This window comes from Corapipo altera, unplaced genomic scaffold, assembly GCF_003945725.1.
Source record: "Corapipo altera isolate COAL_440 unplaced genomic scaffold, ASM394572v1 2b, whole genome shotgun sequence".
Classification (NCBI taxonomy): Eukaryota; Metazoa; Chordata; class Aves; order Passeriformes; family Pipridae; genus Corapipo; species Corapipo altera.
The window spans coordinates 8,667,704-8,689,524 of NW_020884874.1; the positions used below are offsets into that span (position 1 = coordinate 8,667,704).

The 21,821-nt window shown below is 42.9% G+C and overlaps 2 protein-coding genes across 12 annotated transcripts in view; one reads left to right on the forward strand and one right to left on the reverse strand.

Moving 5' to 3' along the window:
• ARMC2 (armadillo repeat containing 2) overlaps positions 1-19,735 on the forward strand; it is a 76,081-nt gene extending 56,346 nt beyond the window's left edge. For 6 of the 9 annotated variants that reach the window (XM_027633915.1, XM_027633914.1, XM_027633909.1 and 3 more), the window contains 4 exons: positions 1,282-1,414; positions 2,699-2,856; positions 7,020-7,176; positions 19,623-19,735. In XM_027633915.1, the coding sequence (XP_027489716.1) occupies positions 1,282-1,414; positions 2,699-2,856; positions 7,020-7,176; positions 19,623-19,629 (455 nt within the window). In that variant the 3' untranslated portion in view covers positions 19,630-19,735. Of the gene's footprint in view, positions 1-1,281; positions 1,415-2,698; positions 2,857-7,019; positions 7,358-19,622 lie in introns of those variants that run through there. The other 3 variants (XM_027633911.1, XM_027633912.1, XM_027633917.1) reach the window with 2 other exon arrangements.
• Positions 11,255-21,821, reverse strand: part of SESN1 (sestrin 1) — a 77,734-nt gene continuing 67,167 nt past the window's right edge. For 2 of the 3 annotated variants that reach the window (XM_027633919.1, XM_027633921.1), the window contains exons 2-10: positions 20,821-20,886; positions 19,730-19,930; positions 18,622-18,804; positions 17,099-17,341; positions 15,682-15,829; positions 14,754-14,866; positions 14,322-14,512; positions 13,964-14,108; positions 11,255-12,377 (exon numbers count right to left, since the gene is read on the reverse strand). In XM_027633919.1, coding sequence (XP_027489720.1) covers positions 12,291-12,377; positions 13,964-14,108; positions 14,322-14,512; positions 14,754-14,866; positions 15,682-15,829; positions 17,099-17,341; positions 18,622-18,804; positions 19,730-19,930; positions 20,821-20,886 — 1,377 coding nt within the window. In that variant the 3' untranslated portion in view covers positions 11,255-12,290. Of the gene's footprint in view, positions 12,378-13,963; positions 14,109-14,321; positions 14,513-14,753; positions 14,867-15,681; positions 15,830-17,098; positions 17,342-18,621; positions 18,805-19,729; positions 19,931-20,418; positions 20,509-20,820; positions 20,887-21,821 lie in introns of those variants that run through there. The other variant, XM_027633920.1, reaches the window with a different exon arrangement.

Consider the following 21,821-nt stretch of genomic DNA (forward strand, 5'->3'; position numbering starts at 1 on the left):
GAAGCAATCTTCCCTGATGTTTTGCAAATTAGGCAAACATTAGAATCCAATAGTAGTCATTATAAATGCCGTTTTATTTCAGTTTCATTAAAATGGAAATATTGGATTAGCAAAATACACCATGGTGCTTTCACAAAGGTAAATACTACAAAACCTCTCTTTTTCCTAAAGATTCAAATTTTGAAATTTCCCTTCACTCATCAAGCTTTCCAAATCCTACAGGTTAGTAGTGGTATGATATAAAATGAAAATCTGACTAAATTCTCATTTAGGTTCATAATCACATATTTTTGATACCATGTTCAGCAGTTAGTTAGCACTTTGTAAGATGCAGTTGTTTCACTGCCTCAACAAAGAGACCTCCTGTTTGCCTCTGGGTGAAGTAGGATACAAGTCTTCTCAAGTCCTTTTGCTTTGGGTATCTAAAGAGCTTTGGGAAAAATGGCAACTCCTTGCTATCCACAGAGGGTGTGTCATCAGTTTAATTAGACACCAGTTCACTGTAAATTTTCTTGGTACCTACCTGACAGCGCTGAAAGCGAGGTGATACACCACAATATGCAACCCTTTATATCAAATGTGGACAAAGCACCATTTTTGGAGGTAAAGGGAGAACTGACACTTAGTAGCTGGTCGCTGGTGAACTGTCTCAGTCAAAGGACTGAATTTTCCAGCTGGGAGAGGCTGTGGACGGTGTGCCAAGCTCAGGAAGAGCTGAGAGGCTGCCTCTCCTTTAGGCAAGACTGACTCCTTTGCTGGGGTTGCCTCCACAGCGTCCCCAGTCAGTGTCAGCAAGCGCTGCGAGACGCTGCACGTCCAGCCTCTGCTTCTTGCTTGTCTCCCACAGGAGCCCCAGGCTGCAGCAGTTGCAGCTGGACTCAGTGCAGTCTGGGGCAACCCTGCCACTCAGATTGAAGAACAGTGCCAGATGCCAAATCCTAGCAGTTTCTGCTGACTGTGCAATTGAAAGGAGAGTGATGCTTTTAAGAAATAAACTTCAATTCAGTTTGGTCAACTTGACGTCTTCTGAATTGGATTTTCACATTTCTTTAGTGTATTTTTATAAAATAAAATAAATTAAAATAAAACTGTTGTTCTGCATGATGTTATACTCTCAGTCATGCACCTGTTCTACAAATGTCACAGTAATATGCTACAAGGCTAAGTTTTTGGGTAGGATATCCTGCTTTCTAAGGATACATTTTTAATAAGTGTGTTGTAATGGCACTTGTATGGTAAGCCAATCTTCCCAGTAATACTGTTTCCTTCTTTACAATCCAGTATACAAGTTCATGATTGCTTTGCTTGATTCCAAGAACCACGATGTCTGTTTTTCTGCCTGTGGAGTTCTGCTCAATCTCACAGTAGATAAGAACAAAGGAGCTTTTCTGATGGAAGAAGGAGGAATTGGAAAGTAAGTTCCTGATTGTGCTTATGAAAAAGGCAATTTTGAGTAGTTTATCCAAAACATTGCAGTTGGATTGTTTTTTGCTGGGGCTGGTAACTTGTAATAAAGATGCCAGCATAGAAGATAAATTGGCACCTAATGTTCATCCAGAAAGAGCCTTTCATATGGGGATTTTTTTGCAGAGGCATTAAAGTGGTTTAGCGTTCTGTAGAGCCAAAACCAATAGAATAATCTCCCAAAGATCCTGCTGATATATACAGCAGAGGAGAGCACCATACTACAGAGCAACTAAGGCATGGCTTTGCAGTAGCTACTTATACTCAACTCAGCTATGTGGGCTCCAGTTAACAGGCACCTTTAATGTGTATCTGGTGTGACTGTGAAGATTACTTCAGGAACCATGATATCCCACATGGTGTGTTGAAATTCTTGTAACTACTTAGTACTGTAGGGAGAACTATCTGATGTAGCCATGCTCGGCAGAGAACAGCTCCTGAGTCTCCTCTCTCTGGGAGTTCAAGTTTAAGGCACTGATATTATAAGGGATATTAAATGTTGATGCAACACTTGCAGCTTTGATGTTCAGATAATAGCGGATCTAGCTTAATTGGAGGAACATGAAGGATCATGTTCCCATGCTTATAAAGCAGTTGGTCCAACCCACATTTATGAAACAATAAGCTTTCCTGTTCATACATCGTATAATTACTTTTTTATACAGTGTAAACAATGCATAATCTTCTCATCCTTCCTTCCCATGTTTTAGTTAACTTACAATATAAAGCTGAAAAAGTAGAGTGAAAACAAGTTACAGGCAAACTGAATAATAAATGTGAGAAATTTCTATTATATATTCTGTAGCATATAGAATCATAAATTTGAAATTTTCTATACAGTGTCTGAAAATTTGTGAAGGAAAAACAGTAACAGCATTTGGACAGTCACAAATTGTAATGAAATTTGATAGAATTTTAGTGTCCCTGAAATGGTTACATTTATGATGCATGTCAGTGAAATTGGCCAGTTGGGTTAAAAAGTTATAGGGGATGGACAGGTACAGGCAGCATACACATGTACATGTAGACAAAAGGCATGTTCACATCCTTAGGGAACTACGCTGAATGAAAAGGGTGAAGTTACTGAGGAAGAAAACAGCATCTGAAGTTTATTAACATAGAATTTTCCTGCAAACTTTCATAGAGTTTGCTGACATTTCTAGACTTACAGATTTTGAAGGACTCAGGAGAAAATTAGATGGAGCAAACCACTGTTTTTGTTTGGTACTGACAGGTTAGTTGACTGTTTGCAAGACTTCGGGCCGGCAGACTGGCAGCTGTCTTGTTTGATATGCAAAACCCTGTGGAACTACAGTGAAAACTTCACAAGTGCAGCCTCATGCTTTGGAGGAGATACCGACACGTTGCTGGTGCTGCTAACATCACTTTTAGGTGAGATTCGTAATCTTGGTCTCTTTTCCTCAATAAAAGAAATGGAAGAAGCAAAATCAAAGCAGTATTAGTTTGGTTGGGAAGCCTGTCATGTGGCTTTAAGTGGTTGGCTGGTACAGACTATCCAGCAACACAGTGGTCTGTTGCCATTCAGCACATTCCCTCAGGTCTTACAGGTTGCCAAGGTGGAATTTTCTGCTGTCACTGCCCACTCTACTTTGCCTCCTTGGCATGCACGTAATGCTTTCCACCAGCTGCCTTTTGGCCTGCTTAGACCTTCAGTGCATACCTTTCACTGGGTGTGGGCCCTTCTGGCCTCAGAGGTCACTGCAGGTGTTGTGAGGAGCAAGGGCTTGGCTGTGATGCACCTGGTTACTGCACAGCACACACTGGACACCACTGGGGAATATGGCTTTTCCCCTCAACCAGGGAGGGTGTACTTGCTCCTTCACAAATGCAGGCTGGAAGGTGAACGTTTGGACCCTGATGCGCTTACCCAGTTGGATCTTTTCATCTGGACACTTAACTTTTGCTTCAAATTTTATAGACTTTAGTTGCTATTTGATAGTCCTATAGTCAAGAGATGTAATTTTCCTTCTTTATTTTTTGAGCACTGCTTTGCTTAGGATTTTATTTTGGGCAGGTCATTTGCAATTATCTTTAAAAACACTTGAATCTTTAAAATGTCAATGAAATTGAAGGAAACTAACTAATTTTGATATGGTTTTAATTGGAAATTGAGTAAAGGTGTATGTTTGCTGTCAGACCCAGACAGAATGTGAGATCCCCATGATCTCTTGTTTTTAGACAATGAGAAAAGTGGGTGAATTTGTGAGGATTTATTTACCTGAAAATATCAGTATTTCAAGGTTATTAGTGCACTTTTTAACATTCTGCAACTTTACAGCCACAATCATGCGTGAAATTTCTGGCACGCAGCAAGGAATATATATCTTCATTTTAGAAAATTTGTACTTAACTTTTTCCTCTGCATTTAACACTGCTTATTTGAGCAATTGATTTGATTGCAGAGTGCAGGCTGGATAGTAATTGTGACTCTCATTAACAGGTACATCTGTCATGAACTGGAATTTCATGTATGATTGCAATTGCAGTTGCAATTGTGATTGTAATGCAACTGTAATGACAAATTAATTAAAAGTAGGTTAGAATGAAATCAGAGGGCTAGTCTTTCTTCACACTGTAGTCAGAAGAGTAGCTGTAAAAGAAGCACATCTTACTCATTGGATCTGGTTCCTCTGTGTGCAAAAAGCCAACAAACCTTAGTAATAGCAGCTGGTTAATACTGTCCTATACCTTCCTCCTCCCATTGTATTCAGTAACAGCCTTGAACCGTCATTGCTCTGATTCTATCATTCAGGAAGCAGGAGGCAACTGCTGACCATCAGTGAACTCAACCTAAGGGTCAGCACACCCTCAGGAAGCGGAAAAAGTGGAGCATGGCACAGCAACACCTCACTTCACCTGCTGTGCTTGGCCTCCTCCCCTACCTGGCACAAGATGACAAGAGATTATGAGGGAGCTAAAAGGGAGTGGAAATAGCCTGAGAAAAGATGTTGGGCCCAAGAGAAAAGCTGGACAAAAGACACCATTTGTTTTTCTTTTTCCCTGCCTGATCCCCGGAGCCTGATATGCAGCAGCTCTGCTTTCCAGTGGCACTTGTCATTTGTCTTCTTTCAGCTGCTCTCGAGTTCCACGTCACTTTACTGGCTCAAAGCTTCTGGAGGCTGATGTTCCCAGGCCCCTGGCAGCAGCTTTGCCTTATTCCAGGCCCTCAAGAATAGCAGTGGAGATGAGCCTCTATCTTGATAACATTCTTCTGTTCGGTCATGCAGTGAAATTTCTTTTCTCCTTGCTCTTTCCAGACTTTTTCTTCTACTCATCTTTACCTCCACTATCAATTCGAGGAGGTTATTTTGGAATCTCAGTACATGTGAACTCTTGCATGACATGCTAGTAGCTTCCAGGGCTCCTGACCCCTGTCTTACCAGTGTTACAAGGGTGAGTAGCCCTTGCAGACCACTGAAGTCTGCACTCTTGGTCTTCAGCTTCTCCCATAGTGTGCAGACCCAGTGTGCTTGTCTTTTCCCTGGGCTTGCAGCCAGTTCATATGCTGTTTGGCCAGTACCCAATTTTCCTAGTTTTTGAGGAGAGTCGTGGGAAAATTAAATTATCTGAGGATGTACAGCTTGCGTGTGGAACACTAATCCTTGCTGATCCACAGTGTTACTCACGTTCTGTTTTGGGAAATTTACTGTTTCAGTTCAACACTTCAGCTTTGAACTGGTTCTGACCCTTGTTCTTGTAGTACTGGAATTCTTGACCTCAGTGATTCCATAAACATTCAATCAACTTTTGGGAGCAACAGCTGTCTACTAAAAGGGAGAAATGTTTCTTGCTCTGTGTTAAAGATAGTTAATTTGGGTAGAAAAATCAGGAGTAGGCAAAGCAATTCTCCCTGAAAACAAGGCCCATAATCCCTTATCTTCCACTTCATGTTCTTTCACTTCTCTGCTGCTAGGAGTCATTTTAGGTTACTGTGTTACATGTTGGGTTACTGTGCCATTGATACGAAAAGAGCAGACTGACACAAGTTGCAATAATATGAAGTTCCAGTTAAACATTAGGAAAAGAACTTTCCATCATGGCAGGGACCAGGCACTGGAACAGCCTGCTCAGAAAGTCTGTGGAATCTCCATCCTTGGAGATGTTCAGTACTCAACAGTACATGGACCAGAGCAACGTTATATATGGTGGCTCTGCTCCAGAAGTTCTGTCCAACCTAAATTATCCTATGGTATCATCAAATGTGGATCTGATGACTGAGGCTGGATTTTATCTCTGATTACAGGTTTTCTTCCTGCAGAGATATGACATCCATCTTGAAAGAATGGGTCTTTTCTCTTTATTTTATTACAGAAAGGCTTTAAATGGCATCTCTTTATGCAGAACCCCTTTTGTAATCTACCTCACGTTTAATTTTGGTAGTTTAGAAGCAGTGTAGTGGCACAGAAGTCAGGTACTGTTTGCAGTTGCCGGTAGCTTTGTATGAACCTGAGCCCATCTCCATGCACAAGGAATGTTGCTTTTTCCTTTCTAGCTGTTGCAGCTCAGGCCATCTGCTCTGCACAGGCACCTTGGCATGCTTTTGGATGCTTGAGCATCTCTTTTCTACACAAAGTTTGACTCAAAATGTGGGAACTGAAGTTTCTCTTCAGCCCCAAGTTGTCTTACCTGCTGTGACTGTGCAGTAAGCTCCCTGACAGAGTTACTCGTTTAACATGTTGTGAATCTGGTGCTCTTTCATAGTCTAGGCCAAAGGTAAGTCACATTTGACACTCCCATTTGGAGCAGGATTCCACCTTCATTTTAGGCCCATTTATGGTCTAAAGTAAAGCACCCTAATGTCAAATATCCTCCTGTTAAACTGTATGAAAACATTTGTTCAGCATTATCAGCTGTGTCTGTGCATTCCTGGATTCAGGAGAATGCTTCTGGTTGCAGACTGATTTCTTTTTTCTGTAAGAGTTTGTCTCTTTGCCACATCCAGTGCCAGGCATAACAGAGGGGGAATAATGAGTGATGACTTCCTTTAATTCCTAACATTGCTTGCCTTTATTAAAGAGTGTTCTGTTGTTTTATTTTTAAAATTTGTGAGGAAGGGAGGGCATCTGTAATACAGTAACTAGTGTGCTCCAGTTTCCCTCAGTATGATAGTAGATAGAGTTTGAAAGGGTCTCCATGAACCAGATTAGCAGAGCAATTTGTGACAGGGAAAACATAGTTGTAGTTAGATGAATTGATTCCTTACCTTAGCAAAGTTACTGTGGGTAATGTTAAATCCTGGTACTTTGCAGAGCGACAGTCCCAGTAAATCCTTGGTCTTGGAAATACAGTTGAACTACACCTGTAAGAATAAAAGAACCTGCAATGCCCTTTTCACTGTTTTACTGACCTTAACATCCTTTATTTTCAATTCAATCTAAATCCCTCAGACAGTCATGCTCAGCTTATCTGAAGTGCAGAGTTATTTTTAAGCCATCAACGTGCACAACTGGTAAGCTGTATGTGCCGTAGTCATAAAATACATAGTTGGGTATATTTTTATTCGGAACTGATGACAATATTTTCCTTCATTGCAGATGAAAAACTAGTGTTGGACTGCAACCTCGACAGAGAGAGAAGGGACTCCCACAAACTACATTGGGAAAGAGAGTTCAAACCTGTGGCAGAGAAACTTCTTGATAGAATTCAAAGCCATCACTCCTTTCTTCCAGCTGTGCCTATTACTCCATTTTAGTCAGTCTTTTCTCTCTTTTTTTTTTTTGGTCGTGTAAATTGTATAGCTTTATATTTCTAATATACCTGTATGTTGCCATGAGGAAGAATGTTAAAGAGCGTGGCTATCTTTTGAAGAGCTTGTATGAAATTTTTGCACGTGTAATTACTTTTTACAATAGACTTGAGCTGATCAAGCGGCTGCTCAGTGTGATTTGTCTGTTGATTCCATAATTTCCTGGCTGGGAAAAAGAAACAAATGTATTTGCTGAACTTTTAGTTTTTAGAAGGTACTTGGACCTCTGTGGTACCAAAAATGCTGTGCAGTACAGAAGAACATTATGTGACAGGAGCCACATTTCACCTACAGACTTGTATATGCTTTTACTTTATACAAAATTGTGCGACACGGTAACCCATATGCTACTTGGGCATTGTGCTGTGTTCCTTCATGAGCTTCACTCTTCAGACTGAATGCTGTCAGTGGTTGGGGGAAAGTCACTTCCCTTTCCTTTGGAGATTCCCCTTTCTTTTTCTGATACGCTGTGACTGGGGTCTACAGTATCCCAGCTATCCCAGCTCCTGCCTTGGCACTTACAGGATATAAGCTGTGCTGGCCTTTCCCAAATTGGGACTTCACATCTTAAGGCAAAACACTTGTATCCCTGATCAGAGAAGATTTTAGCTGGTCTGTTGTGTTCTTCTTTCAGTTTTTCCAACACTCCGAGGAGCCACCTGTGTGCCTCTGCTTCTCAGACTTCTTGGCCAGTTGTCTCCCCTGAACCTACATCTCCATCCTTGGGTCAAAAAAAGGCCTGTTCCTTCATGTTCCTTCTGACTGCTGCTGGCTTGTTTGTTGCTCAGTTTTCATCCTTTCAGCATGTAGAAGTCCCTGCTTGTAGCCCATGGATTAGCTCTGCAGGCGCATCGCTGGCCTCATGCATTAACAGCCTGGTTGGCTCCAGGGAGCTGTACAGACCTGACCTATTTCTCTCTTTTCTGACCTCAGATTGCTAAGAATAAACTGCTGTGCAGAGGCTGCCGGGCTCCTGCTCCTGAGGGTCAGCAGCATCACACTGTGCTGTGTGCAGCAGGAGAGTTTCCAGCCTGGCAATCCTTGCAGAGGCTGGAAGAAGTTGTTGTTCTAAGGCAGCGATTCAGAGCTCCCTCAGTGGCACTGCTGTACCTTTGGTAGTGCCCAGGCCTCTGCTTCCGGGTGAGGAGAGCAAGAGAGGAGGCTGGGAAGTGGAGCCATAGTAGAAGAGAAGGGAGACCTTTTTCCTAATTTAGGCCCCTGCTTCTATAGGCCAGGCACGAGGAGATTTCATGGTCCAGGTTTTGGGAATGGTGAGAAGGAAACTTCAGTGAAGGTAATGAAATTTTCTATATTCTTTGTGTCTCAGCAGCTCTGTTATTTCTTGTGCCCAGTTGGCTCAGCCCCACAGTGAGTCGCTTCAGGAGCGTGTGGCAGCCTCCATCACTGCAATCCACAGGCAGGAACTGCTCAGCAGTTTGGTGTGGTTTGGCTCTTACAACAGCTCTGCTGAGCTTGAAAATATCTCAATTATCATCCCTTCTTTTGCCATTTTAATTTTAGCTGAAGTTGAACGGAAGATAAATGGCTCCATTTGTTTCTTGGAGAAAAGAATGGATTTACTTTTGGGGAGTATTAAAGAAAGGATGACAAGTAAATACTCCCTGTGGGGAGGGAGCATTTGTTCTTGGCATTTGTGTCATGGCAAGGCAGGCAAAGACCCGGCTGTGCAGGGCAGGGTGGGGGGCAGTGGAACGGGCCTCATGGCTAAGCCCTGTCAGCAGCTCTGATCAGAACTGACAAGTGCCGAGACTGTCAGAGGCAGCCCAAAACTGAGGGCTGGCTCAAGTCAAGGTGGTGTTCAGGTGATTAAGATTTGATCAAATAAAACACTAATTACGTCAAGTCATTGCTGATCAAACTGTAACCAAGGGCCTGGAGCGCTGTGTCCTGTAGCACAGGGCGGATCTGGGGATCCCACTGTGGGGACTGAAGCTGAGGCAGCCACTGTGTGTGAGCTCTGGCCTCTGCTTCAGGAGGAGGTGCCTTCAGAAATGCTGGATTGAGCCGAGAGGGCAGCACTGGCCTCGGAACACCCATCAGCAAAGACTGGCAGTGGCTCCAGTAGAACTGCATGGACCCATGTCTCTCTCTGGAGAAAAAAATTGTGGGTAAGAAGCAGCAGCCCCAGAATGCTGAATCAGGTGTGTTCTTATGACATTGTCTACCATTTGGGTATCTTTGCCACAAACCTCAATGAAACAGGTCTCTTATGTGCAGGAGCCCATTCCTGTTTAGCGACACCTCCCTTTGGGGAGGGTTGCCAGTTCTGCAGCCGAGGGGGATGTGACACTGCTGCTGCTGCACACACAAGGTGCTGCCCTTCCCACAGGCCACAGGCTGGGGCTCTGCGGGGCTACCTGGGACTGTCAGGGCTGAGAGCTGAGGAGCACAGTGCACCTGAGGTCACTGAGGCAGGGCTGGGGCTGGTCCCTTGTGCCCTCCAACAGCTGCTGCTCCGGGCAGCCATCGCTACTGTGATGAGGCATCTGTCAATTTAACCACTGTCTTGTTTTTAAAGACTCACCCCGCTGTCTTTGGCTGACACTGTGCTTAACAAACAGCCTCGCTGGTTGTTTTCTACTTAGGACCACAAACCCCTCTGCATTTTTTAATGGAAAATCCCCAAAAACTTTCAGGCCCTTTCTCCAAAGTAAGTAGCTTGGTGTGTAGTTGGGATTGCCTGCATGTTGTGGCTCATGCTCTGATGGCAACTGTGACCATAAGCAGCCACTGACACACACATATGCCGTGTTTACTGCTCGAAAAGGAAGAGGACACTTGGATGTGTCTGAAGAGCCTTGGATGGAAGTGGCCAGGTTAGCTTTCTTGGAAGAATTCATGTCTACCTTTGACCCCAAAAAGCAGCAGGAGACTGAGGTGCTGCAGAAACATCCTTCACAGACTGGAAAGGCACAGCTCAGCTGTATGATATGCCCTTAGACAGGAAAGTTTTGCTGTTTTTTGGAACATTAAAAATCCTGTATTTTCAGTTAAGAGGAAGCACCAGATGCTTCCTGTTAGTCACAATTTTTGACGGTTTATTAATCTTTCTCCCCTAGATTTTTTTTAGGTATTTTAGCTTCTTGGACTGTAAACTAAAAACTGTTCCCAGAATGTTCTGCAGTAAGAGAAACCAGTTTGAGCTGAGACCCAGGCCAGAGGTCAGAAATCAAATGGATTCTACTTGTGGGCTTGGGAAAACCATTTCATAGATTCATAGAATATGCTGAGTTGGAAGGGACCCATCAGCATCATTGAGTCCATCTCCTGGCCCTGCACAGAACACCCCAAGAATCACACCATGTGCCTGGGAGCGTTGTCCAAATGCTTCTTGAACTCAAGACATGCTTTCCTGCCTTACAAATAAGGCTTCTACCTTCCTCTAAACAGGTAGGAGTTTTTACACTTGGACTACAACCCCTGTTACAACCAGTTGTAGGAGTGTGTCCAAAATAGTTTGTTGCTCCCTTTTAGCAACCCCTCCTCCCCGTTACCTCTTGCCTGACTTATCTCCATCTGACTGCACAGACCTCACCACCCTTCTGGCAGCAGCCAATGAAAATCAGCAGCCTAATCTGGAACTAAGTTCACTACTGAAGGATTTTAAAATCAGTTTAACTCTTAAAACTATATTTAGAGCTAGTTTTTGAAAATAAGTGATTGCATTAACATATATTGGAATCTCTGAGCCCACCCTGTCCGTTGCCTGTGAGAAAAGAGAAAACCTTACATGACAGAGTATTCCTAAATAGAAGGTGGAGGACCATAGGAAGGGCGAACACATCAGGAGTATAGGAAGGGTGTTCCTACTACAGTATTAATGAAGATCCAGATCTATGTTTTTAAACTTTATTTTCTCCCAGCATTTTAGACTCAGTTGAAAAATTCATGGCTCATCATTTCAAGTATGTTTGCACAGTTACTGTTTCAAACATTTTTATGTGGTCTTTGAACCAGTAAGAACAGAAGCTTAAAGTTAAACCACACAGAAACACCAAGAGAAAAAGTTGTTACCTTTATTTCAAAAATACCAGTAATACTGACAAATTTAAAAAGCAATTCACACTCATACAAAAGTATTCATGTGTTCTCCAAAACCAATGTATATTAAACGTCAGCATTTTAATCATGTTTTGATTTACTAAAAATAGATGGATTTTAGCCTAGTTATTTAAGCAACTGCAAAAATCAGTAAGACCAGCGTTGGGCATGTAATACAGTAGGACTGTTTGGCAGTCTAGAACAACATTCCCACACCTTGTCCTAGCTCCTTCTTGGTTCATCTGTGAAAAAGAGGACAAGAAGCTACTTGACACTTTAGGTAGGTAGATCTCTAAAAAGCTCTGAGGACTCCAGTCCCCTTTTTTCCATAGGAAGACCATTGCACTTTGGAGCTCACGAAATAATGCTGAACAAACGTCCTGTAGCATTTTAAGGCTAAACTAGTTGAGAAAATTGACTGCTATCTTTCAGATTATCACTGTGGACAGAAGAGGTTTAGTTCTGATTAAAAAGGGAATCTAAATAACAAGGCTTTTTTGAAACCACACACAGTAAAGGCTCAGACAATAGCAGTGCTCACTTCCACTTCTAGCTTAACTGGAACAGCCTGGGTCTGTTCACTCCACCTGCACAAATAGCAGCATCAAGATTTTCTAAAATTATTCTTGTAGGGAAAGCAAATGTCATCAAATCCCACTTCTTTTCGCGCTCCAACTCCCACAGTATTTGCCTTAACACAAGATCTATATATCTATAGTTTGCTATATTGCCACAAATTCATAGAATGTCCCATACTGTCTAAAGCCAAAATACCATGAGCAGGCAGCACTTCTGTACAACCCTGTCTTTTCAACTGCCAAGCATTCACTGCCGAGTGGCAGCAACGATATTCCAAACATGGAAATAGCTGAAACTAAAGGAGTTATGGCACAATGGGCATCTTAACTTATAGCTACTGTTGGTCCTGAGGCTTCGTATCTTCCTCTGCCACACTGCAGCTGCAGAACATTCCAACGTCAACAGGCAGCCGGAGACATCAGGTCATATAGCGAGTAATAGCTCTCAGAGCATAAAGTAGTTCGGCTTGCATCCGAGCTTCTACCAGAAGCAAATTTACATGGACCTTCAGGAAAGAGAAGTCAGGCTTTAGTGGTGTGCTCACAATGATGTGCTGCAGCTGAAGGAAGCCTGCAGGGCTGTGGTTTTCGTGTCAGTGCTTGCAGCAGCAGCCACCACAGCAGCAGCAGCAGGGGAGCACTGCCTGTGTGAGCCACCCAGACCATCAGTTCTTGCCATGAAGCTCCTCGGGGACAGAGCAAGTGGCATTGCACAGCAGGGGGTCACACGTGCACCTAAACAGGGCCACGCTCCCAGGAAGAGGCAGTCACCCTTTAGTAGACCAGCTGGTTTAGCTGGAAAAAACAGACAAGCTTTCAAGCACACAAGCCCTTCTTCAGCAGCAGCAGAATATGCACGGCCTGCTCAAATTTAGCTTAGTGAAGGTAATCAATTAAAGGCAAAAGGGCAGCTGGTACTTGTGGAGCAGAGCTGATAAGGTAGTTTGCTGAAACACACAGGTAGTTATCACCTGAACAACGTGGAGTGGTTAGCCAAGGTGAGGCACACGAAAAACTCTAAAGTGCCACAAAACTGCTGTCTTTACTGAGACACAGGTGTTCAGTAGCTACCAGAGTGTTCCCCAAGCTCATCTCCTCAATGTCTTTAATGTTTTTCTTTGAGGATGAGATCAGAAACTGCGTGGGGGAGGGCGTGGAAAGTATTTTCTCACGGACAGCAGGTGGCTGTGAGTTTGTTCCAGCATGTGAGGGCTGTGTGTGGTTTCATTTGCATGATCTCCCTGAGCGTGATTGGTGACTGCATTCAGTGACACGTACATGCAGGATCTTTGGATTCTGATGGCTACGGAGATGCAAAGTTTTGGGCTTTAAAGGAGAATCTGTGTGCTTGAAAAGCTCATCTATCAGTTAGTCTAACCAAAACATAGGTTAAGTGTTTTACTTGAACACCCTTAAATCACTGTAGTTACAGGACCCTGTTTTAGGGGGTTTAGCAAGAATAGAGCCTTTGATGATTTGAACACTAACGATTCAGGCGTCTTTATGTTTCAGCACTGATTCTAAGCAAGGCCAAGAAATATTTTTCCAAAGAAAAACTGGAGAATGTAAACTTTTTGGAGCAGATATCTGGGAGTTAACAGCAAGAAATATGACTGGGAGGTGCAATTCAGACTATAACCCAGCAGCAGGGCTTCAGGCTTTACCGTAAAAGAACTGCTTTGGGGCCATCCATGTTTAAAGGACCAGGGGAGTGCACAGACCCTGGCCAAACCAGCAGCTGCTCCAAGTCTAAGGCCAAGGGAGGGATGGATCTAACATCCCTTCCGTGCCTCTCTGGGATACAAGCAGTACCAACTGCAGTTGAGGTGAAGCTGTAGCATTAACATGTCTAACTCCCCCATACTGCTCAGAGCTTGCGCAGTCCACGTCAGCTGTTAGCTAGCAAACATGCAGTAGGAAATGGGAAGGTATTTCAGCCTGGGAACACTACACTTCCTAACAAATTTACTGATTGTAAGTAGAATCCCAGTAACATCAGCTAAAGCTTAAGTGCTAGCTGGGTAGCTGTGCCTGTCAGGGTGGCATCGATCGGGGACCTGTGTCTGTCCCTCAGCATGCGCGCAAACTGTACCTTCTCAGAGTGTTCAAACTGCCTCCAGAAGCTATCATACATTCTTTTTGTGGTCTTTTCAGGAGTGCAAACCACAGTCTTGATGTAAACTTTAAAGCTGCGGTCCAACAACTGATTAATTTCACCATAGTCATAATCATCGTATCTGTTCGGAATTGAAAAAAAATCACTTTCATTTTCAAGAAGCAGTTATTTCACTTGCATTGTTTTTAAGTTCCTATGGCAAAAGAAGTTGTTGAGTCATTTGTACCACTACTGGCCCTACCCCATAAACACAAATATGTTTAAAAAATACACACATTTACTTAAATAACAACTCTGCTTCAATTTGAGAAAGAATAAAAATAGTAAAACTGACCTTATTCCAAACATACAGTGAATATAGTTCCAAATAGCTCGTCTTAGCATTGAGGTATCCACATCTTTGTGCATGGCCATTGTGTTGTAAGTCAGATTATAAGCAATATGAAACTTCTCGTCAAGTAGTTGTCCCACATCTGGATAAAGACGATTAACCAAGGAATAGCCATGGTCTTCCCAGGAATAATCCTTAGAATAAGTAAAAATGCAGAATGGAGAATGTCAGAAATGACGTTGTGAAGACCCAGTGCTTTAATGTAATTGATCTCAGAGCAGGTAATCCACTGGGAGGTGGGGGTTGTTCATTTGCTGGCTTTAAGCCTCATCCACAGGGCAGTAAGAGACAGCACAGTGATTTCCATGTTTGGTATTGGGCACAAGAAACAGATTGTGCACTAAGCCTCCCAAGAGCAGACCCCATCCTTGTTACCTGAACACGAAAGGTGGGCACATGCATTCCATGTCTGGAGAAGTCTTTGTAACCATAGCTGGTATCCTCAAAGTGACGAGACACATCTCTTGTTGCTGCAGATTCTTCATCTTCTGTTAATATCAAACAGAATTTCACACAATTTTGGTAAGAACAAATTGAAAGTCTCCTAGCAGAACTTTTGCAGAAGAATGGGAGTCTCTGTGCTTTTTAAACAAACACAGAGTTTCACTGGACTACCCGTATGAAGATTCTTTGGTACAGCTCAGTGTGACTACAGCTATGGAGGCAACTCCATGAAAAACACTCAGATTCTTTCTAACAGACAAACATCTTTTTCTCCCTTCTTTCATGCACCAGTCTTCACCCTGTCCCCTAAGTCCAGGGGACACTTTCCTCCTAACTCAAGGGGCCTGTAAAAATGTCAGGGGAAAAACCCATTTTGGAACAGATTGCTTCTTAAAAAAGAGACTTCTGAGACTTCCAGATGAAACTGTTGAAGAGCCCATGACAACCCTAAACCTGTAAGAGGTTAGGTATTGTCTCTCAGTCACCTGAAAGCAACATTTCATACACACTAACAGAAAAATTGTGTTAAGGCCTTTTTACAGGGTCTTGTGAGATGCTTAAATCTCTTGTGAAACTTTTAAATCTCTGAAAAGAGAGATTCCGTTTCTGCTGGAGATTTTTATTAAACATAGTATTGTTATGGTGTGTTTCAGAGAAGCCACAAATTTTGGCACTACTCTGCTTTTAAGTGTTCTGGAAGAAAACAACGCATCCCTAATCTTGATCCTTTCAAAGAAATGGTAATGTTTTCAAGACAAATAATAACACTCCCCCCCCCCCCCTTTTACAGTGGTAAGTATTTCTTCAAATAATTTGAGAAAGTCTAAATAACGGTATATTTACTCTACATCTGTTCTACCTGAAGAACACACGAACATGCTTTCTCTCTTCTCCCTTTCAAAACGTGTAGCCATCTCTTCCTGGCTGGCCTCCTCTTCGTCTCTGCACTCCTGTAGCTGCTTCATTTTCTCCATAAGAGCTTCAACTTCACAGACCGACTCTGTAGACTTCAAAAGAAGAGAAAGACACTTAATTTTCATGCAACGAGAACTGACAATGATGGCAGAAATTGTCAAGCCAGAAAATTTAAATGCAACTGATATCCTTCATTTACATATTTAAATATGGATTTTTCAAGGAAAACATTTTTTGAAAGAAACCTGTATTGACCCAATGGTTCACATTTAGTCATCATCTCTTCTCAGTTAAATTGCTCGAGTTTTTAGCATGATTTAAAAACTACAGCATTTTGGAACAAGTGGTTCGCACACTAAAATTAGTTTCTCTTACTTTATCTAAATTAACAACTGAAAAACAAGGAGCTGTAACAGAAATTCCGATAGAGGAAGTAACCACAATTTACTACCCAACTGTATTTTTCCCCTTCTCTGCTCACAGAGAAGAAACACTGAAGGAAAAAGGAAGAATGAGTGTAAATGCAGATTTAATGAAGCCTCAAAAGAAAGCCAGTTGAAGATAATCGTATTTCACAGGAACTGTTTTAACACCACAAGACTATTAATTCGGCATTCAGTCTTGTAAAAATCCATCAGCACAAAGTGTAATAAAGTTATCTTTAACTTATACAGTTCTGCCCTTTTCCTCTCTGCCTTTTGCAGTTTGCTCCTTCAGAGAGCCAGCAAGCTCCATCTAACAAAATTTAAATGCCATTTAAACCCACACCGTTGCAGTAAAGTCTCGCAGGCAAGGAACCTGCAGCAGAAAATGCCCTCATGGCCTGTTCTTAAACCAAAGTGCAGTTAACATCATGCTTTTCACTAAGTGGAAGCAAGTACAGACCAGCATAACTGCTGCAGGCAGGAAATGCTGTTTTAAAGACAGTCAGAAAACTGTGAATGATCTGTTAAAATGATCTGTTGTGTGATGCATCACAAACACCTCAAGGCAACAAAGTCAGAGGCTGGAATCAAAGGAAGAGCCCACTTTCCACTGCACCCATGAAAAAAGCATTCCTGGCCACTGCTGCTCAGGACACATATCATGAACTAGTTGAGACCTGGAGTCATCTCAGTTTGCTTTTATGAATGACAGGAGATCCAAAAAAATAGACAACAGAGATTGGATCTCTCTCCCTTTGGTAGCTTCCCCCAGCTTACTACTGTCATTTCAGCTCCTCCTAAATACACTTTTCCAACTGGTTTAGGCTCATCAATCCCACTCCCCATGAATGAAAAGAGACAGGCACCCTCCACGTGTTAAGTTTACAAAGAAACTACTACTATAGAAAGAGATTGTTTGTTCAGACAGATACTTACTGGAATACTTCCAGTTGGGCTGGCATGGATTTCCTCCACCCCGTGGTAACCATTTGTAATATCGCATATGCAGTAGTTACTGATGGAAGGGGGCCTGAAAGTGTGACCCCCCTCACAGTCGATCTCCGGGCTGATCCCACAACCAAATGTGAAGGAAGCAAGGGAGTGGTAGTGTGTAAGGAGAACAACTGCATGGATCAGCTCTGCCAGGGACCAGCTGTTCTCTTCAGTCTTTAAAAGTTGCTTAAAAAGTAATGCAAGACAAAAGTATTAAAGTCATTCATAAGACCCCCACCTTAATGCAACTGATCAACACATTTCTTTACCAGGTAAAATTATTTTTCCAACATCCAATCTTGCTTCCTAACTCTCTGCTGCCATTAATGTGCTCAGTATCCTGTTACCAGATGACCTGCCAAGGTTAAGTCACAAAGGAGATGACTTCTCTCCCCTCTCTGGTCCTCAGCAGTTGAATCAGTTTGGGTTTCCCTTTTGTAGTGTGTGGTTTGTATCAAGGCCAGACTGACTTGCGTTGAAATTTCACACCTCAAATGAAGATGCAACCACAACAGCTGCATGTTTCTTCAGATGGTCTCTGCAGTATCAGAAAACCCTGGCAACTCCTTGCAGATCAACTGTGTAAGAACCTGGCATCAGGGCCGGGCTCCCTCCATCTTGTCCCTGGGGGTGGAATGCTCTAGATTTGACAAGAAGCTTCAAACTCTCAACTTCCCCTTCAGGCAGGAAAGTGTGGGAGGTTTGGGGCCTTCTGGCAGAGCATGAGCCCTCCCGCACAGCCCAGTGCCCTGCCTCCCAGCAGGACCTGCCATCACCTCTCTGCCTGGCAAGGCAGCACTGAGAAAGTCTCAGCACCCACATCCTCCTTGCTCAGGGCACAGAGAGAGCAGAGGAGGTGCTCCAGTAGCCAGGGCTTGGCCCAGGGCAGGCCATGAGAGCTGTTGTCACCACACACACACTGCACATGCCCTCGGAGCTGGCTGGTCTAGGTGGCCCTCAGAGGAGCAGCCCCTTGGTGGATTGTTGGTGCTGTGGTCCTGGCTGGCTTCTACCACCACTGCTCCCCTGGGCAGCTCTGCCAGCCTGCTCCCTCCAACCCAGCCTGAAAACCCAGCATTTGAACCAGGCAAAAATGTGGTGGCAGCATCTCAAATACCCAGCGGTTCAGGCTACTGAAAGCACATGACTTAAGGAGGTGGCAGACCTGAGCACATCGTTATTGCACCAATGGAACTCCGACATGACACTCTGAAATGTCAAATTACAAATGTGTTGTAAATTAAATTTTAGTCATTTAAGAGCAGTTATGATCACTGGCACACGATCACATTAGTTTTACAAGGGCACAAGTGATACTGTATCATGCTATATCACAGTGATGTAGCGCTGAAATCAAAGTCACTAACAGAGAACATCTTTAGTCCAGTCTGGCTCTTAATCCTAAGAATCTGTAACTGCATTACTGGAAAAAAGGGTACATTCACATTACTTCAGGAAAGACCTACCTCGATATGTTCCTTGGTGATAAGCCAGGGTCGATGAGCCAACATTTTGTTCAGTTCTCCTAAATTTTGAAGTTTTTGAGGTGCATTTTCCAGACCATTCAACCATTTGGGGTCTCCACCAACATGAAGGAAGTCATTCACATGGAGGTTAACAAGGTAAGAGCACTGATGTCGTGCTGCAGCCTAGAAAGGAAAACAGTGTGATACAGAAAACAGTTACAGAAAGTGCTTTATGACAAGTAACATAAGTCATCATTTCCTCAAAATATGCAAGAATAACACTTGCAGTGATCAAAGGCTGAAGTAAAAAAAAATTTCTGAGATGAACACATCAGCTTGTTTTGATTATTGTTCTCACAACATAAATATCCCTCATTCATATACACTATAACTATGCTGGCTACAGGTGCAACATGCCTATACCCAGGGAGAAGTACAGGCATGGATTTATTATATGTCCTGAAGCAAGTAATGCATGCTGCATCATACTCCCCAGGGGACAGAAGCCGTCTCTAGGTGAATTTTTACCAGCAAAAGCAGGTTTTAGAACACATACAGCAAGAGAGACTACAGGCAGCTCTTCAGCCAAGACAGACTCATTATCATTTATTCAAACACTAATATTTTCTGCATCAAATTAAGATGCGGCCCAAAACTTTAATTCAACTTCAGCAAGCAAAGGTCATTGAATGGGCAGATTGGAAATCAACCACTTCTGGCAGAAAACTTGCTTAGAATTTAGATGCTCAGAAACAGATGATGGGACTGACTACTGATTTAGGGGGAGGTGTATTTGACAGGACACACACACATAGAAACAAGCTTTCCTGAGAAACAGTTTCTGAGATACTAAGGACACCAATAACAAACAATTGTCTAATTTTTATAACAGATTTTTTCCCCTTTTTCTCACACTCCTACCAAGACTATGAATAAGTGCTGATCTTATAAAACAATCTGTGAGCCAGACACAAACAAACCTACTCTGCTTTTCCCCTTAGCTCCTGATGAAATGCCTTTCCAACTAGAAACTGCAAAACACAGTAATAAGCGCTATTAAACAAGACCAGAGACTGCTCCAGAGTGGCTGTTTCTGCTGGCTGCATACCATTATCCCGATGTAGTGTCGGTAATGAAGCGGGAGTGGACCATCCATTTGCAGCAGATAGTGCTGAGTTTTTAGAAAGCTTTCGAGATACTGCGGGTGGAAAACCATCACCAAGGTAACATTGTCCAGTCTGCCCAGCGTGGCAAAAGAATCTGCAAACAGCGTGTGCATCGTGGCGTCTTCGTTTCCCACCTGAATTGTCTGATGGAACAGAAAGAGCAATGAGCAATATTGTCCAAGTACCACCAATGAAACAATAAATAAATGTATTACCACAGCGCTCGGAGGCTCCGAGTGAAAGGAATTATATTATAAATCTATTAATGGCATTAGTGCACATCAGGCACATAAAATCCTTTTAAATACCTCTCATTTAGGAGGTCGCAAATGGTTATAACAGCAAAAGAAGATTTTTGGCTTTGGTCTTTCTCTAGTACAACACTGATTTCTAATTTTTAACTGTCTCACCTTCACTTTCCTGAACACCCAAGCTTGATCTAACTTAGTTCATTATAACTAAAATTTAACTGAATAATCACTTTTACTATGGATAAAAGAGGAAAAGAGGTAAAAAGCTAGCTAAAATGACAAGAGAGAGAAATAAAAGGAAATTGAAACTTAAGATTCTAAAATTCCTAGAAAACCACAGGCATAAATACTAACTTTTCCTCTGCTCCAAATTCTCTTACCAGACAATCAGGAGAGAAGCACCAGAAATGCTCAGCCACGACACTCTGAAGCTTCTCAGATTCTTCAGAATGGTAGCAGCAGCTCAAGAAAAAGCAGTCTCAGAGCAGGGGGGCAGGTACCTTGTGGACCAGTAGGAAATTACATCCGGATGTTCACAAGGAAACAGTATTGGGTTTCTCTCATGCTAGATAGCAGTATGGGAGGAGTCATAACTATTCCAAAGCTCCCCAAGGCTCTTACTGTTCTAGAACTGTAGCCAAAGTCTTCCCAGGACTGAATGTGATCACTACTGAAAATGTTTTGCAGCTCAGCAGCTGTCCTGAAAGCAAATGTGGGCTACTACTAAAAGGACATTCCTTAAAAGCATAAAGTTCACTATGTACTTGAAAATACTACCACACCTCCTTCTCAGGGATGAATCTGCTTGGTCCGTGTCCCAGTGGTCTAGGAATTCTTATTCCAAGTTCCTAGAAGAGAAAATTACACCACCTCAGCATCCAGTTATAAACAACTTTTTAGCTGTGGTTGCAAGACAGAAGAGAGTTCTCCATTCAGAGTCGGGCTTATTTGGGTACTTGTGGTACTCTTACCCAGGCACTTTTACTAGTACTGTTTGTACAAATGCAGATTATTTTTTTATACAAGTGCTTTATAATTAGTTGTGCTTCTTTACACCGCACTGCCCCGCTCCAGCAACAAAAAGTTCAACAACAAAGGCCCTGTCAAGTGAAGAAAACACATACAAATTTATATGCACATGCATACACACACGCATACACACACAAACACACTACAGCCTGGTTCACAGAAAATTCTGCATAAAGCATATTTTGGCAGGGTGTCCAGGACAAGGAGTTCAGAACATGCCGGCTGCTGTGTGGTTATGCCACTGATACAAAACGAGGCTGCTGTGTGTGTGCACATCCGCACTACACCAGCACACAACACTCTGTGCATCTGTCAGGAAATGAAACAGCTGTAACCCTAATCAGATTTCTTTTTCCCAACCTCAAAGAGCACTCAAACTGCTGAAAGTACCTGATCTACATTTGCATCTGCTTTCTTTTCAAGACAGGATAAAAAGCTATTCACATTTGGAGGGAAGAAGGGAGGGGATTTTGCTCAATCAGAACAGCAGCAGCCACGTCTTTGCACACACTTCTGTGGACACGTTACCTTACAGGTAAGGGGGAGGTTGGATACCCCCTGGCAGTTCACTCCTTGTCCTCTCCCTCAGCTAGATGAAGCTTACTGACTGGCCTACAGCACTCTGGGCCCTTTGTGCAGCCAAGAAGCAAATGCCTAAAAGCCTTGGATGCATTTGTGCCCTGCCTGTTACACCGTTCGTTCCCTTTGGAAGGGTGGGAGCCGTATATTCAAGGGCAGTGTCTGCGTTTAGAAC